The 14,935-nt window shown below is 39.6% G+C and overlaps 1 protein-coding gene across 1 annotated transcript; it reads left to right on the top strand.

The window, feature by feature from the left end:
• Positions 1–642: 642 nt before the first annotated feature.
• On the top strand, positions 643–11,604 carry ANKS4B (ankyrin repeat and sterile alpha motif domain containing 4B). The gene is made up of 2 exons (XM_036826884.1): positions 643–864; positions 9,774–11,604. Exons 1-2 carry the CDS (start codon positions 701–703, stop codon positions 10,864–10,866), a joined length of 1,257 nt encoding a protein of 418 aa, XP_036682779.1. The 5' UTR covers positions 643–700; the 3' UTR covers positions 10,867–11,604.
• The last annotated feature ends 3,331 nt before the right edge of the window (positions 11,605–14,935 follow it).

Raw genomic sequence — 14,935 nt, forward strand, 5'->3', positions numbered from 1 at the left:
AAGGCCCTTGACTTTGTTTTATGGCTAAACTGTTATTATTTTGTTTTGCTTGATGGTTTTTCCTTTGTTTCTGTCTTTTCTCCCTTCTCTGATTAAAGTTGCTCTTTAGAACTTGGGGAAGGCCTAGGAGGCTACAGCTTTTCTATAAACAAGAGGTGGGGGACTAGGTGAGGAGGGGGTCTGTCCCTGGGAAGGCCCCACAGGGTCCTGCTTGGTGTCATGGTGATACTTACAGAACTCTAAATTTAGTAATGATCATTGAATTGTACACTTAAAATGGGTGAATTTCATAGTTTGTGAATTATACCTCAATACAGCACTTTAAAAAATCGACCTCTCCAGGGAACTAGACTAGTTCTGAGTGGTTTTGAAATTATTTTCTACATTCTGTGCCTAGATGACCAATATTACATTCAGGACTTGTTAAAGGACAGAAAAAAAAACAGTGCCTCAAAACATTCAAGATGAACGCAGCAGTCCTCGGTATTCAATGTCATGGCCATTCCAGAAAGAAAAGGTCTAAGTTCAGTGCTGTGAACCTTTCTGGCTGCCTTCCATTGGAGGGAGGTTGGAATGAGCTTTGCCCTGGGCTGACACTCTTCCTTGTCACTGATTAACAAGCTTCGTAGGAAGGCTGCTTCACTGACATCCTGCTTTGCCTGAAGAGTGATATTTGGCAAAGCTTCGGTGAGCAGAAAAAATGTCCACTCGCTACCACCAAGCTGCTAGTGATAGCTACCTGGAACTTCTGAAAGAGGCTACCAAGAGAGATCTGAATCTTTCTGATGAAGATGGCATGACTCCCACACTCCTGGCAGCCTACCACGGGAACTTGGAAGCCCTAGAAATAATCTGCAGCAGAGGGTAATTTCAACCTGATGGTTTTGATTGGAAACTGTTTATGGTAGGATTTTGCAGACAGCAGCAAGAGGCAGGGAAAAAGTGAAAGTACTTTGCTTTCTTTCTAGTCTGTGTAAAAAATTGTCTTTTTAGAGAAAAGGAGAAAATTTCCCAGAGATGCTCTCTTTTCACTCTGAGAACTGGCACCATGTGTTGGCTGATCCTTTATGAGCCACACACACAGAGATCCTGAACTCTAAGGCACTATTATTTGCCTTGGGGGAAGATATTTTAATTCTGTGTCTTTTTTTTTTTAAAGAATTTTATAATTTAAATTTATTTATTTAATTATGGCTGTGTTGGGTCTTCGTTTCTGTGCGAGGGCTTTCTCTAGTTGCGGCAAGAGGGGGCCACTCTTCATCGCGGTGCGCGGGCCTCTCACCATGGCGGCCTCTCTTGTTGCGGAGCACAGGCTCCAGATACGCAGGCTCAGTAGTTGTGGCTCACGGGCCTAGTTGCTCCGCGACATGTGGGATCTTCCCAGACCAGGGCTCGAACCCGTGTCCCCTGCATTGGCAGGCAGATTCTCAACCACTGCGCCACCAGGGAAGCCCTAATTCTGTGTCTTTAAAAATCTTTTCCATGACATGCAAGTTCTTGGCTTTTTAAAAAGAGATTACTGATCTACTTGGTTTTAAGATGTCAGCCTTGATTGGAACAAATGATGTGTTTTTATTTTTTCATCTATGCCATTAAAATCTCACAGCCTTTTAAAAAAATATTTAATCCTAGTGCAAGCTCATGATTCTTAGATGAAATTTCTGGCTTTATAAGCCATGAAAGGGACCTTCAGCCTGTCTTAACTTTATTACCTCTCTGGCTGTTAGATACATACATGTATACATACTCTCCCTGCAAATTCTGAAGCAGAAATTAGCTAGCAGTTGTCTTCTGCTTGTTACTGGAGGGGCTAGGCAGTGTTGGCAACTATAACCCAAGAAGGCTAAAGAAAGAAAAAAAGAAAATGTGAGTAAAGGAGACAAGTGAATTTATTTCAATCCAATACATATTTATTTATACATATTTATACATATAGTTTTTGTTTACAAAATTTGCTCAGGCTGTTGTACAGTGGTCAGAGAAAATGTTCTGGGGCTGGTTTAACAGTTGAGATGAGGAATAAACTGGACTAGGATAGTGGCAGTGGGAATTGAGAGATGTGGATGGATTTGAGTGGCAATTCTGATGTAGAATTGGTTATGATTGACTGGATGCTGGGGGGTGGAAGAAAAAGGAGGATCAAGGCCCCAGATTCTGGCTTTGACAGCTTGTGGTTGTTGGCACCCTTTACTGAAGTGAGGGGCACTTTAGGAAGTTATAGGAACCAAAGCTGGAGAGAGTTCCTGAGTTGAAAACTGAATGAGGAAGTAAGTAGAGTTGATGTACTCCATTCCTTTTGTTTAACTTCCATTTCCCAGACACTGCCCTGTACCCCAACCCCTTTAGTCAGCCTTCTCCAGATGTAACACTGCATCATCTCTCCTCCTCTCTCAAACTTTCTCCACCTACTCAAAGTATACCAGCTCTGCAGGAAGTGCAGATGTCAGTTACTTCACAACCAGTGAAAGCCCTTGTACTTTTGAGGTCCAATTTAAATGAGAATGCCTAGACGTTCTCTTTCTCTCTCTCTCTCCCCTTTGTATGCCTGAAACATTTTCTTATACAAATTGTTCTACTGGTCTTCATTTATCACAAAAGTAACATAAGCTAAGCCCAGAAAATTAAACCATATATATGCACACAAATTATAAAGAATAAAATGTCCCATAATGCCATATACATAGTGTGTATATGTATAGTGTATATAAATATATGTGCATATATGTATATATATTATGTATAAATAAATATGCATGTATATTTGTACACACACATGAAATAGTATACTAAGTAGACATTTTTTTGTGGTATGCAGTTTTTTTTTTTTTACTCCTCAATACATCATGAACATTTTTTTCCATGTCAGTGTATATTCTTTTCTTTTCTTTTTTTTAATTTTATTTATTTATTTTATTTATGGCTGTGTTGGGTCTTCGTTTCTGTGCGAGGGCTTTCTCTAGTTGTGGCAAGCGGGGGCCACTCTTCATTGCGGTGCGCGGGCCTCTCACTATCGTGGCCTCTCTTGTTGCGGAGCACAGGCTCCAGACGCGCAGGCTCAGTAATTGTGGCTCATGGGCCCAGTTGCTCCACGACATGTGGGATCTTCCCAGACCAGGGCTCGAACCCCTGTCCCCTGCATTGGCAGGCAGACTCTCAACCACTGCGCCACCAGGGAAGCCCAATGTATATTCTTTTACAATTTAATTTTCAGGGACTTCTTAGTATTCTAGTTAATAAATATATAAATACATTTCTAAGTCAATCTCTCTTTCAGACAAATAACTTGTTTCCCATAGTTTAAACAGTACTGTGATGATTATCCTTGTACGTAAATCTTTGCTCACATTTTCTTGAGAACAAATTCTACAAAGTGAAATTTCTGGATCAATTGGCATGTACACAATTTAAAGACTTTTTTGGTGTCTATTGACAAATTGCCCTTCAGAAGGTGAGCACCCATTTTTGTCGTTATTATAGGTCCAGAATGATATATCAATGTGCCTTTAATGTTCTTTTCTTTGGTTACTGGTGAGGTTGAAAATTTTTTTATATTTAGTGGCCATAATAGTTCCACTTTTGTGAACTATGTATTTATAACCCTGTCCCACTTATATATTGGGGTCTTCAACATTTCTCATTGATTTATTAAAAAATGCTTTTAAAGTTAGAATATCAGTCTTTTGTCATTATATTTCCAAATATTTTCACAATTCATAATTCATATTTTTGACAGTGATATTTACTATAAATGAAAATATATTTAAGTATATATTTTATATACTTAAGTCTGTCAATTTACTATATAATTCCAACTTTGAGGTCCTGCCTAAATACTGACAGATATTTTCTTTAGTACTTATTTTAGTTTTAGTTTTTATTTTAAATAATTCATATATCATTTCTTTGATTTAAGATTTGGGGTTATGATCTGACTATGCCTTCTCCAAGTGGTTAGTCATTTGTCCCTAAACATTTTGTTATATAGTCCACCCTTTACCTATTTATTTGACATGGTAATTTCTCTCAGTGTAATGTCAAAATCCAGTCCATTGATTTATATTTATTAAAAACTGATTATGGGCATCAACATTTTAACCCTGATTTTTCTAGTCCTTCCTTCTCAACTCTTATCTTCTGGATCAATTCTAGTACATCCCAGATTTTGTTTCCTTCTCTCCAGAAGCATTTAAGATCTGTTAAGTTGGCCTGGTGTAGTCTTATAAAAATGTCTTGTAAGGGTTTTCATAGGTCACCTCCCATTTTCACCATAGCCAATCTTTAGGCGCTTGTGTGAAAACAAATTGCCCATTAAATTTAAGGGGGCTAAAAAGGGAAACCAATCAAAAATTGAATCAATTATTGAGGTCTATTGCAGTCTGATGATTTTAGTGTTTTCCTGCCGCTACCTGATTGAACCATGGATCATGTGACAACCATTAATATCCAAACTCTGGCTTTGTTAAAACCTGTTTTTCTTTCTTTTTTAATTTTAAAGATGGAAAGCAACAATTACATGTATTATCCTACACTGGGAAGATGGCCTCAATAACACAAAATTTCATTTTGCCTTTAAAATGTGCATGACTTTTTTTTTTTTAGTTTTTTTTTTTCATTTTCTAAAATGTAATGTTTTCTTCCTTAATGATTCTCAAAGGAATACAAACTTTTTGTAACATTTCATGTCATATTAGAAAATATACTTAATAAAGTAAAAATCACATGAATTCTCTCAGTCATTAACATTTGGGTGTATATCATTTCAGACGTTTCCCTTTGAGAACATGCACTTAAATGTACGTATGTTCAGCCCTTAAAAAGGCAATCACATTATACAAACTGTTCTGGAATCTTCTTCTAATTATTTAATAATACCTCATGGACCATTTGCACTTAAAAGTAGAGATGCATGCCATTATTTTTAATGGCTACATGGTATTCTGTTTTATGGTTTCATCATAATTTATTTAATCAATTGCTTGTTCATGACATTTACTTTGAATCCAGTTTTTGTATAATTTGGAATGAACATCCTTGATCATTTATCTTTGCACAAGGGTCTGATATTTCCTCAGGATAAATTCCTTAAGGCAGAATTATTGATTCAAAAGGGTGCCATGTTTTACAGGCTTTTGGCACATATTGTGCCGGGAAATTTGAACCACTTTATGCTTCCTCCAGCATTGTTCATTTCCTCGCACTCCTGCCAAAATTGAGTGGTAGTATTCTTTTTATTTGTTGCCTATCTGATAGGCAAATAGATGGTGGTACATTGTTTTCACTTGCATTTATTTGATTACTAGTGAGTCTAGATATTCCTTCCTATGTAGAAAAACATTTCTTGAAAGAGGGATTTTTTTTCTGAGAACAACTCCAAAATAATCAAATCAACTTCAAAAGGAGAAACTGAAATGGGACAGATTCTCAGAGTAATTTAATATAAGCAAATTGCCTATTTTGTGACAATAATTGCAATCCAGCTTTAAAAATTATTGCCCAAATGTACTAATCTACAAAAGAGCAAGGGCAAAATATGATTACTTAAAATCTTTTCATTGAGTTTATCTTTGGGGAAAAAAAGGATAGGAAAAAAGTCAAATCAAAATGTTATGAATTTAGATTAAGGAAACAATATATTGAATAACATCAGTGTTGGACTCAGATCATCAAATGAGTTTGTGACTATCTGGACAGGTATGTGTAATGGTTCTATCAAGAAATGTGAAGGATATCAGGGATTGAAAGACAAAGACTGATTTTAGAAGGACCCCCAACTTGTCAATAGTAAACATTTTGATTTAAGTTGTACATCAATTTGGCAAGTTGTCTGTAAACAGAATTTATTTCAAGTGGAAATAGCTTAAATGCACCAGGGAAACTCATGAATCAGCTTACTGACAGTTTCATCTTTAAATATGGAATTTTGTGTTTCTTAAGAGAAGAACAGTCTTTGGAGTCACCTCAGGTTTTCTTCATGTTCTTCCTATCTTGAAGGATCATTTAAGATCCCTCAGGATGGGAAAATTCCACTATTTTATGACCTGAAGCATGTAGATTTAACCCAAACTTTTTAATACCTCTAACATCCTTACCACAGTTCAGTCCTCTCAGTACTTTCTCTTTTAACTTACCCAATCTAATTTCAGGCAAATTTAATCCATATGTTTATGTTTACAGTAATGTCTTAGATGTTTTACAATCCCTCTTTTATGTCTTTTGAGTGTGGTGTTTGGTTAAAATAAATAAGAAGTGAAACTCCATCTTTGGGGGTGAGGTACTGTGTTCCCCTAAGATATACAACTATTTTAAGGTTGAAAGAGGTTTCCTTTGATCCAAGACAATTAAATCAGGAAAAAGGCTGTGCAACAGAACTGTGTTATTTAATATATTTGCTTTCCTTAGATTCAATTTTATTTTCTTTCCTTCCTCTTTGAACTTATTTCCCTTCCCCTATCTCTGGTCACACTGAAGTATACTCCTGGTGCCACAAATATGTAACATCACCTATATGTGCATCTGCTTACATGTTCTCTCTGCTCAGAAGGAAGTTGCCAACTGCCAGCTTATGGCTGGATCTAGCCCACAAATATGTTTTATTTGGACTTCACTGTATTTTTCTCTTAAATTTGAGCCAACATTTAAAAATCAAAAAGCTTCACATGAAATTCTGGATTTCTGGCTTTATTTGGAACATGGAAACTCTGGCAATATTGTGTCTGCTTTTATTCAAGGTAGCAATCAGCCACAGGTGATCAATGTCTATTCTTTTAGATGGAACTTGCACTTAATTATGACTTTGTTGAAAGAACAAACCTGGCCCCATTAGGTTACTTACATTACATTCTTGGCTTCTTTAGGTTGAGTTTGAGACATCTGCTATGATACATGGATGATATAAAGGACAAAAGACACAAAGGACAAAAGACACAGGTTTTGCCCTCTGAGACATATTATCTAGTTGGGGGGCAGGGCATATTTGACAAATTAAGACTATAAGTGTTAAAAAGCCACAAGAGTCATCACAGTGCTGCAGGAATTTACTAGATGGGTGTGAGAAAAAAATAAATGTATGAAATTAAGGATTTTGAGTTTAGAGACAAGGGAAATGGTAACAGGTAAAGTTTATTGAGTATTCATTATGTACCAAGCACATTTCTAATGCTATATGTATGTTGACTGATTCACGTAATAGTTCTACGAGTAGGTAATATTATCCTAAATTTATAGATGAGGACACTGAGTCCTAGAAAAGTTGAACTTGAGGCCTCACAGTGGATAAAAGGGGAAAGCTGAGGTGAGTTAACATAAGACCATATTGTGTTGGAGACCAGCAGACTTGGAGGCAGGCCTGATCCAAGGTCTATTGCCCGTGTACTGCTGGGAAAATCAATTACGTGCTTGGAGTCTTATTTTACCCCTCTGATCATTATTCTTTTCTTCCTTCTCTAAGAGAAAGATTGTGCTTGGTGGTGGTGGTGGGGGCAGAGAATGTGTAAGTGCTTTGTAACCAAAAAGCATGAAGAAGCCAAGGATTCCCATGGAGGAATTACAAATCTGATTCACCAAATTATAGGACACTGGTTGGGTCACCTTAACTAGTATAGCTCTCAGCCTGCAGTGAGCCTAACCTGGGGATCTTGTTAAACTTCAGTTTCTGATTCAGGAAGTCTGGGATGCGGTCCAAGATTCTGCAGTTCTAACAACTTGCAGGTGATGTTACTGGTGGGATGTTACCGCTGCTGCTGGTCCAGGGACCAAACTTTAAGTGGCAAGAAATAGAAGGGCCACAGTGCATTAACATGCCAGTCGCAAGGGCATGGACCTTCTCTCCTGTTTCCACCTGCTACTTACCAGGAATGTTAAGAGGCCTTCTCAGGCTCTCTCTCCTGCCATCCCATGGGGCCAGCCCGGCCAAAGTTTACTGAGATCCTGATTTTGGAGTCTAGACTAGGGCAAAGGAAGATGCCCTTTTGTACCTGTATTATCAGAGCTCTCAACAGTGGCTTGGGGTCAGAGCCATAGTTAACAATAAGTTATTACTTTACTTTTCATTTGTGCCTGTTTGTAACTCAAGGCCTCACAGGAGAAGGGCAAGGGGTGGGGGTTAGAGCCTGGGGCAGGATTCCAGTAGATATTCATTCCTCAAATCTTTTTTATCTACCATGTACCCGATTCTGTGTCAGGCATGGGGTCCCTGGCCATAATGCTATCTAATAATGCCCCCGATTCTACCTTAAACCATTGCAGAACTACTCATAATTATGTGGAAATAAACTGAGGAATCAATAGACCCTTTGTACAAATATTAGTTGTATTAGACACTGTTTGCTTCCTGCCCAGTATCCATTCCTCTCTTCTTTCTTGCTGATGGGGAACCAGTTTTGTTCAGTTTTCATTTCCCTACCTGTGACTCAGAGGAGGGTAGCAGTGCTGTACTGGAACTGGAACTGAGCAAGTGGGCTCGTTGCCCACTGTGCAATGGAAAGACCAAGGCAATGGTCTTTTGCAGAGAGAAAAGTCTTTATTGCAGGGTGGAAAACAAGAAGACAAGAGGCACTGCTTTAGATCTGGCTCCTTGACTGGCATTTGAATGGAGTATTTATCTTGGAAATAGGGAACAAGAGGGGGAGGGTGCTCAGAAATGATTGATGGAAAGTAAGTGTAAGTTTCAACGTAAGTTTCGAGAGTTCAAGGGTTCCTTGCACAGGCCAGACAGCCCTTCATGCCTCTTCATGGGTTGCATGTGCAATTTCAGAGGTGGAGAAGTCCAATACATAACATGCAGTGGATTTTCAGCCTGTGACATTCAAAGTGTGCTATCAGTCATTCTCGTCCCTCAACGCGCCTGTGTGATGCTCATGCTCAGTTGGAGGGGCTGTCAGCAAGCTGTTTGCATATCTGTGGTTTCCCTGATACTCTGCGAAACAAGCTTGGTGTTCTCCATGTTACGATTTTTGTTTCTATCTTGTTTCTACCTTAGGGACCAAGATCCTTTAAGGTACAAGGTATAGTTTCAGAACCAGCTCTTACCAGCTCAGGAGAGATGACTGCTAAATTTTAGGAAGTTTGAATCAGATAAACAATCCATTATTAAAAATAAAATTATATAAACTTAAAATTTAATAAATTATATTAAAAAGGTAATACTCAAAACTTACTACTTTCTAATTATTTTACCACATTTTACTGTTATCTTTGCTCTTAAGATTACGCACATCTATTAAATATCTATGTGGTGGGAATAATTTATAATCAGTTGACTGTGCATCTCTTCCAAATTCTGTGTCCAGTAATGTCACATTAGGAGCTTGAAATGTGCTATGGTGGTGTATTTACACCACAGAAATTGGTGCATGCTATATAAATCAGAGCTTGATTTTTTTCCTGGGTGAGCTGGTTGTTAACATTTACCAGCACACCATGGGGTAATCCTATACAGGGGAAAAATCTAATTGATTTAAGATAAACAAGGTAGCTCTATTTCCTTTCCCTTAGGCACGTGGCCCAATTCTGGCCAATGAGACAAGAAAGTTGCTCATGTTGGGAGTTTCTTAGAAAGCTTTTCTTGCTTCTAACAAGGAGATACAGGGTAGATATGGGCTTTTTCTGTTTCTGGCCATGTGATGTCTGGATGTGACATATGCGGACTTTCAGAAGTTATCTTGTAACAGTGTCCAGGCAGGATTAACATGCATTTTGTTCTTTTAGTTTTTATTTTTTAGACCTCATGTTCAGAGAAAACAATTAGCATGTATTTTTTATATTTTCTCTTCTAGAGGGGATCCTGATAGATGTGACATCTGGGGAAATACTCCCTTACATTGCGCAGCCTCCAATGGTCATGCCCACTGTGTCTCATTTCTGATCAACTTCGGTGCCAACATCTTTGCCCTGGACAACGATTTCCAGTCTCCACTGGATGCTGCTGCCAGCAGAGAGCAGAATGAATGTGTTGGTCTCTTGGATAAGGCTGCCACTGCCCAGAACATCATGAACCCCAAGAAGGTCACCAGGCTGAAGGAGCAGGCTCAGAAGAATGCCAGGAGGCAGATCAAAGAGTGTGAGAGGCTCCAGGAGAAGCACCAAAATAAGATGGCCCGCACCTACAACAAGGAGGAATCTGGGACTCTTTCTTCTTCCAAGGGCACTTTCTCCAGGTCATCCCTTTCAAATGCTTCTGCTTCCAACACATTCGGGTCACTGTCTAAGGGCATTAAAGACACCTTTAAAATAAAGTTCAAGAAGAACAAAGACACAGCAGAGCCGTTAGGGAAGGAGAGAACAAGTGGGCAGAAGAATGTGATGGAAGTGTTCAGAGAGGAGCAGGAGGAGGAGGAGGAGGAGGAAGATCGCTTCTCAGGGGACTTCAGAGAGAAGCTCCAGTTCTCAGTAAAGGGGGACAGCTGGGTGCAACACGAATCCATTCTCAACCGTCCAGGTCTAGGAAATGTTGTTTTTAGAAGGAACAGAATATTGAGCCCTGAAGACATCTCAGACAGCAAGAGGGAGTTGGGGTTTAAAATGCCCAGTGAATTGCTTCAGAGACAAGGAGGAGCTGAGGCTGATGAAGAGGGAGCGGAAAACAACCGTGAAGATGATCTGCCTTGGGATGAGGATGAAGTGGAATGGGAGGAAGATGTGAGTGATGCTACTCCCCTGGAAGTGTTCTTGCAGTCCCACTACCTGGAAGAATTCCTTCCCATTTTCATGAGAGAGCAGATTGATCTGGAAGCTCTGCTGCTTTGCTCTGATGAGGACCTTCAGAGCATACACATGCAGCTGGGTCCCAGGAAGAAAGTCCTTAATGCCATAAACAGAAGGAAGCAGGTGCTACAACAGCCTGGCCAGTTGGTTGACACCAGCCTCTGATGGAGTGTTGGGTCAACTGGGTGAGTCTGCAGCAGTGGGGTGGTGCTGTGGCCCACTGGAAACATTTCAGGCATTACCCACTCTCTACCCAATACCAGACTACTGGGTTTCTAGGGTTTTGGAGGTGTCCATCAAAGAGGCCCAAATTCTACTCTGAGAAATACTCTATACCTCTCCACATAAACCACTAATGAGAAACTCAAGGAGACCTGGGAATAAGAAAATGGCATCTCTCTTCAATTATCTTTTTGATATTTTTGAATACAGAAAGGATGAAATGGATGACAGAGAAGGGAAAAAACTTTCTTCACTTTCCTAACTCTGGACTCAAAATTATAATCTCTCGTCACATTAGCTGCTGCTTAATTTCTCATCCTCATAGTCTAGGGATTCTAACTCCAGTTCTGTCCTTAGCTCTATGACTTTACCTCTTGGTGGAGACTAAAGTTCCTCCATTGGCCTGTGGCGTGATGCCCAACTTAAATGTGTCTAACCCTTCAACAGATGTTTACATGTTTACAAGTAATAGAAATGGGTCTATAGTACTCCTGCCTGGGAACAGAGAGAGGATGGCACGTAGAGAGAGAGAAGAAAGAAACAGAATGTATGGTACCTGTATGGACTGAATTTTGTCCCTCCAAAATTCTTATGTTGAAACCGTAATCCCTAATGTGACTGTATTTGAAGATAAGACCTTTATTAAAGAGCTGATTAAGGTTAAATGAGGTCATAAAGGTGAGGCCCTAATTCCATATGACTGTTGTCCTTTGAAGAGGTAGAGACACTGGAGATGTGCACACACACAGAATAGGCTATGTGAAGACACAGCAAGAAGGCAGCCATCTGAAAGCCAAGGAGGAAAGCCTCAGGAGAAATCAAACCTTCTACCACCTTGATCTTGGACTTCCAGCCTCCAGAGCTATAAGAAAATAAATTTCTGTTGTTTAAGCCACCCAGTCTGTGGTATTTTGTTAACGGCAGCCCTAGCAGACTAAAACAGTGCTTAAGCAAGAGAGTCAGGGAGGAGAGAAAGAAGGATACAGAAAAGAACTCTGGCTTGTTAGATGATTTTTCCTAAAGGTAAGTACCTCCTAAAACTTAAAAAAAAAGGAAAAAGAAATCTAGGTTCTTTGTAGGGAAAATTCAATTGTAGAAGTAAATTTTACATTTTATGCTTATGACATACATATCTTTCATTTACTGTTGTCTATCACCATTTCTGCACGTCTGAATACATGTAGGTTCTACAATATAAATTGTCAACACTAATACTGCTGCTGATGTTATTTAAATGGAAATCCCAAATTTAAGTTGAAACCCTACTTGAATAGCTAAGCTTCACTGGATTTTTATAGCCAGCCTCGCATTAAATGGAATTTACCACTGATTATGTGTATAATATAGAAAAAGCTTCAGCATGCTTCCTGATTCACAGCTGTCTGTGTTACTTTAAGAGGCACCATGGAGGATACAGATGCTTAAATCTGATGAACAATTGGCACATTCTTCCTCAATGAATGGATCGAAAATGTTGTCAGTCATTGAATAAATATGTTACACTAGGGGATGATTATGTTTACAAATACTGCATTTCATTGTTCTGGAATAAACTGCAGTTGTACATGAAAGCAGTAGTCACATAGAAGGCACTCAGAAAAGGTTTGTAGTGTCTCAGTCTTGCTCTATTAGTATGTCCTTATTGTAGATGCCAGGATCCTCTCTCCAAGTATCCCCCAGAATCTGCCTGATGAGACACTCATTGCTAGGATACAGGAGAAGTATAAGCCACTAGGAAAGTACTACTGTTAACAAAAAGGATGCTTTCCAGCAGTGCTTTGTACATCATTGTCAGAGGTAAAAATAATATAGAAAGCCTGACAATGTATTCTAGCAAATGAGAGGTGGCATAAAGAATTTTGAGCTGGCAACCAGCATTGCTACTTGGAAGATGATTGATAGAATAGTAAATGGAAAGGAACTCTTAGGGAAAATAAGAAAAGACAGGCCAGCAAAAATGTTACTCGAATTCAGCATTATAGGATTTAGTCCTGCTTCATGGGATTTGATTATTTCTAGTTGGAATTTGTCCATGTTGCCCTACTGGAGGGGTAGCAATTTGCTCAGAAATATGGGAAGGGGATGTTTGCCCAGCAGGACTGGAAGTTCTCACCAGGACCATCCATCCCATTGGACTTTATGTCAGTTCTGTGATGAGATAAAGGGATATGAATTTGAAGAACACCTCAAGCGAGTGTGTGTTCTGTGGTTTTTAAAACCTCACATAAAACTTCCTTAACATTGCTGGATTAAAAAGGAGAGAGCAAACATAATCCCTTTATATAATAACAGTGAATAACATAAAACACAGTGAGGCCAGAATGGGTTGTTAGAAGGTGTTTTGGTTTTTTTTTCCAATAGTTGCATTTTATTTTTATTAAGGTATCCCAGCTTATAGACTCCGTAGGCTCATCCACCATTCTCTGAATAACTCCTGTTCCATTTAAAGGGTAAATACTATATCGATGATTATTGCAAAGACTGGCTTAAAGTGTATGAACCAAACAGAATTACCTTTGGTCTTACATATCAAGGAGCAAAGGAGGCAAATTAAACGGTTCCAGCTCCTGGGAATTCTCCTATGCCCACTTCCCTAGCAGAAAAGCTAGGTTCTGCCCTACTACAATGTAAGGTCCTTTAGGACAGGGAATTTGCTCTGTCCTGTATTCACTGATATATTCCTTGTACCAAGTGCCAATCCATCACACAGCAGGTATTCAATAAATATTGCTGAACAACAGAATGTGATGCCTAGGCTGAAGGCGGGATGCAGATTACTCTGGTCTGTTGATTCCTATGATTCTGACCGACTTCAGTGGTTCACATGGCATTTGAGGTGGGTGGGCAATGTGAAATGGAAAAGAGTAACTTTGAAAGGCAAAAAACTTCTTATTGCAAAACTACTCTCGATCCATTTCCTGCCCTAACTCTAATATAGTTGGAGAGAGTCATCTGTGCTCTTTGGTGTGAGGACTATTTCTTTTCTGTTAGCAGCCTAGCATGAGTTATTGTAGGGACTCTTATGAATGAAAGAAGAAATCTATGAATAAATTAAGGTGCTTTTGATAATCTCATCGTCACACACCCTTCTCTACACATCCTTAGAGTTGTGACCATTAAGATCCCCAGAAAGACTCCATAGTCACTTGAGGTGTGCAGAGCAGATCACGTGGGTATTTTGTTCTAGCACAAAGGCTAGACAGTCTGGCAAACACGGTAAACTTTTGGGTAAGCTACCTACAGCACAAAGAGGACCTGCCAGGAGGAATTTGGGTAAGAAAACAAAGAAAATAATATGCTTCTCTTTGCTGCTGACTTACAACCAGCCTAGGGATTGGAGAGGGAGTATTTGAATGGGTCTTTGACAGGACACGGACAACACAGCTCTGCTAGTGACCCAGGGGACCTGAGGAAAGCATTGCTGCACCTCAGTTTTCCCACCTGTAAGTTGAAGAGGTTGGACTGGATAATTCCTAATGGCCCTTCAACACTGATACTGTAGTGCACACCTGTAGATTTTGCCTACCCAATATACAGTCCTCCCCCTTTTTGGTAAGAGACCCCTTTCCTTTTGTTAGCTGATGTGGTCAGATGGGCTGATTGCACTGCTGACTTCAAGGGGGGTCATGTGACCCAGGCCTGGATAATAGGGGAATTAGATCCCCCTGGATGATGCAGTGGTTCAGGGATAAGCATATGGGCCTGACCTGGCCAAAGAGCATATTCCATTTCCTTTAGCCACTATGTTATGGATATGGGCATAGGCCCTAGATGGTCCGGTGTGTCTCCATTCTGAGACTTTTAACTGTTAAGGAAGAGAATGTCTATTTCTGCCAAGGTTGCTGAAGAGGACAGACTATGATTCAAGAGCTGCTGGCACCCATCCTGCCACTATCAGGGGAGAGCTTACTTGATAATGCAGTCAACACCGAAGAAAACAGAGCCAAGGAACAGAGAGAGCAAGACTGGGTCCTGATGACACTTGGACCCCCTGGATACATACAGCTATAGT

Source organism: Balaenoptera musculus, chromosome 15, assembly GCF_009873245.2.
Source record: "Balaenoptera musculus isolate JJ_BM4_2016_0621 chromosome 15, mBalMus1.pri.v3, whole genome shotgun sequence".
Classification (NCBI taxonomy): Eukaryota; Metazoa; Chordata; class Mammalia; order Artiodactyla; family Balaenopteridae; genus Balaenoptera; species Balaenoptera musculus.

Bases quoted from the DNA above. Each gene is read 5' to 3' on its own strand.
- ANKS4B (XM_036826884.1), top strand. From the start codon at position 701: ATGTCCACTCGCTACCACCAAGCTGCTAGTGATAGCTACCTGGAACTT. The intron at 865-9,773 runs GTAATTTCAACC...TTTCTCTTCTAG, and splicing joins GAAATAATCTGCAGCAGAGG to AGGGGATCCTGATAGATGTG.